The sequence below is a fragment of the Eurypyga helias genome, unplaced genomic scaffold (assembly GCF_000690775.1).
Source record: "Eurypyga helias isolate BGI_N326 unplaced genomic scaffold, ASM69077v1 C15746065, whole genome shotgun sequence".
Classification (NCBI taxonomy): Eukaryota; Metazoa; Chordata; class Aves; order Eurypygiformes; family Eurypygidae; genus Eurypyga; species Eurypyga helias.
Genome location: NW_010285095.1, coordinates 1 through 1,435, shown reverse-complemented (window position 1 = coordinate 1,435; position 1,435 = coordinate 1). Strand labels below are relative to the sequence as shown.

Genomic DNA, 1,435 nt, shown 5'->3' with positions numbered 1-1,435 from the left:
CCCCGGCCCCGTTACAGGACCCCAGTGAACAGAGCCGTGCCCCCACGCCCACCAAAACCCACCCTCCTCCTCCCGAAGGGGCACTCTGGGCCCAACGTCCAGTCCAAGCTCACCTTTTTCAGCATGATGATGCCCAGCACAGCCACTGCTGTGAAGAACAGGGACACCAGGATCATCATCACAGCCACGGCCGTGTTCTTCCGCAGCGCTATCAGGCTCAGTATCCAGCCACTGCAAAACAAGAGGCAGTTGCCCACAGGTTCCCTCTTCCCTACGCGCTTCCTCCCTCTCTAGGGAGCTGGGCTGGCCAGGGCTCCCCAGGCCCAGCGCAACACGCACCTGAACCCCCAGTTTGGTATGCCGATGGCCTGCAGCACGTACATCACGTTCTGGGCAAAGAAGACGAAGAAGAAGACAAAGAAGTTGAAGGAACTGTCACTCCTGGGAGAAAGAGACAGAGGAGGTCAGCCACAGGAAACAACGCTCAAACCTTCCTCGAAGCGGGGGGTGCCAAGGGAACGTGCAGGCTACAGAGGCACAGCCACAGGTCAAGGGACTTAAAGCAAGGAGAAATCCGTGGAAGAGGCATAAGGCAGCGCAAGGATGTCCAAAAGCAAAGTCCATGGGAAAACACGTTCCTGTGACCTTCTCAGAAGAGCCCCCTCCAAAGCAAGGCTTTCTTCCTCGGCCAGAAGCCCAGCGCAGAATCATCACATCCCCCAGACCCAAAGGCCGTAAAGGAGCTGGGATGCCGTCGGCGCCGCACTCAGGGCAAGGGCCTGTTCTGCCAAGCAGGATAATCTCCCCAGCTTCATGCACCAGCCTCGCAGCCAGCCCACCCCACTGCTTCGCTAGCCGGGCAGCTCAAGCAGATACACACCTGAAAGCTTTGTACATCGGCCTATACCAGCAGACAAAGGAGCAGGGTGTGTAGAGGAGAGCCCAGAGAATGGAGAGGCCAAACCCAGAACCGGATGAGGGCTCCACACAGAACCAGGCCAGCGAGGACAAGAAGTTCAGGAAGAGAGCAATGGTGCTGGCTGAGAGAGAGAACATCAGTCAGGCAACCCGAGCAAGGCTCCCCCCTCCCCACACCAGGGCCTCAGCCCCCGACCTGGGCACAGAACGTTAATCTTGACTTCCCCAGAGCAGTGACACTCGTTCCTCTACCGTCTCGCAGCATCTGCCCTTAGACTCCCCCCAGGGACTCACCCATCCAGAGGTAATACATGGTAGAAACAGTCTTCTGGAAGTCAGCAGGGATCTCCACGGGGATGTCTTGGTAGAAGCAAGGCTTCACCGGGCAGAAGGACGGCAGCGGGGGCCAGTTGTTCAGTCTCGCTGCGAAAGGAAGGAGGCGAGGAGAGCAGCGGTGCCAGGGCCATGAGGAAGGCAGCCTCCGTCCCTCCCCTGCCCCGCGGGTCACTCACTCGCT

General features: G+C 59.1%; 1 protein-coding gene across 1 annotated transcript; it reads right to left on the bottom strand.

Annotated features, from left to right (window-relative positions):
* Positions 1 to 62: 62 nt before the first annotated feature.
* SCAMP3 (secretory carrier membrane protein 3) lies at positions 63 to 1,341 on the bottom strand (the record flags this gene model as incomplete). The annotated part of the gene is made up of 4 exons (XM_010160039.1): positions 63 to 231; positions 340 to 441; positions 881 to 1,040; positions 1,213 to 1,341. Coding segments are annotated over 4 exons (560 nt in total), but the record flags the coding sequence as incomplete, so codon positions are not given.
* Between the last annotated feature and the right edge of the window lie 94 nt (positions 1,342 to 1,435).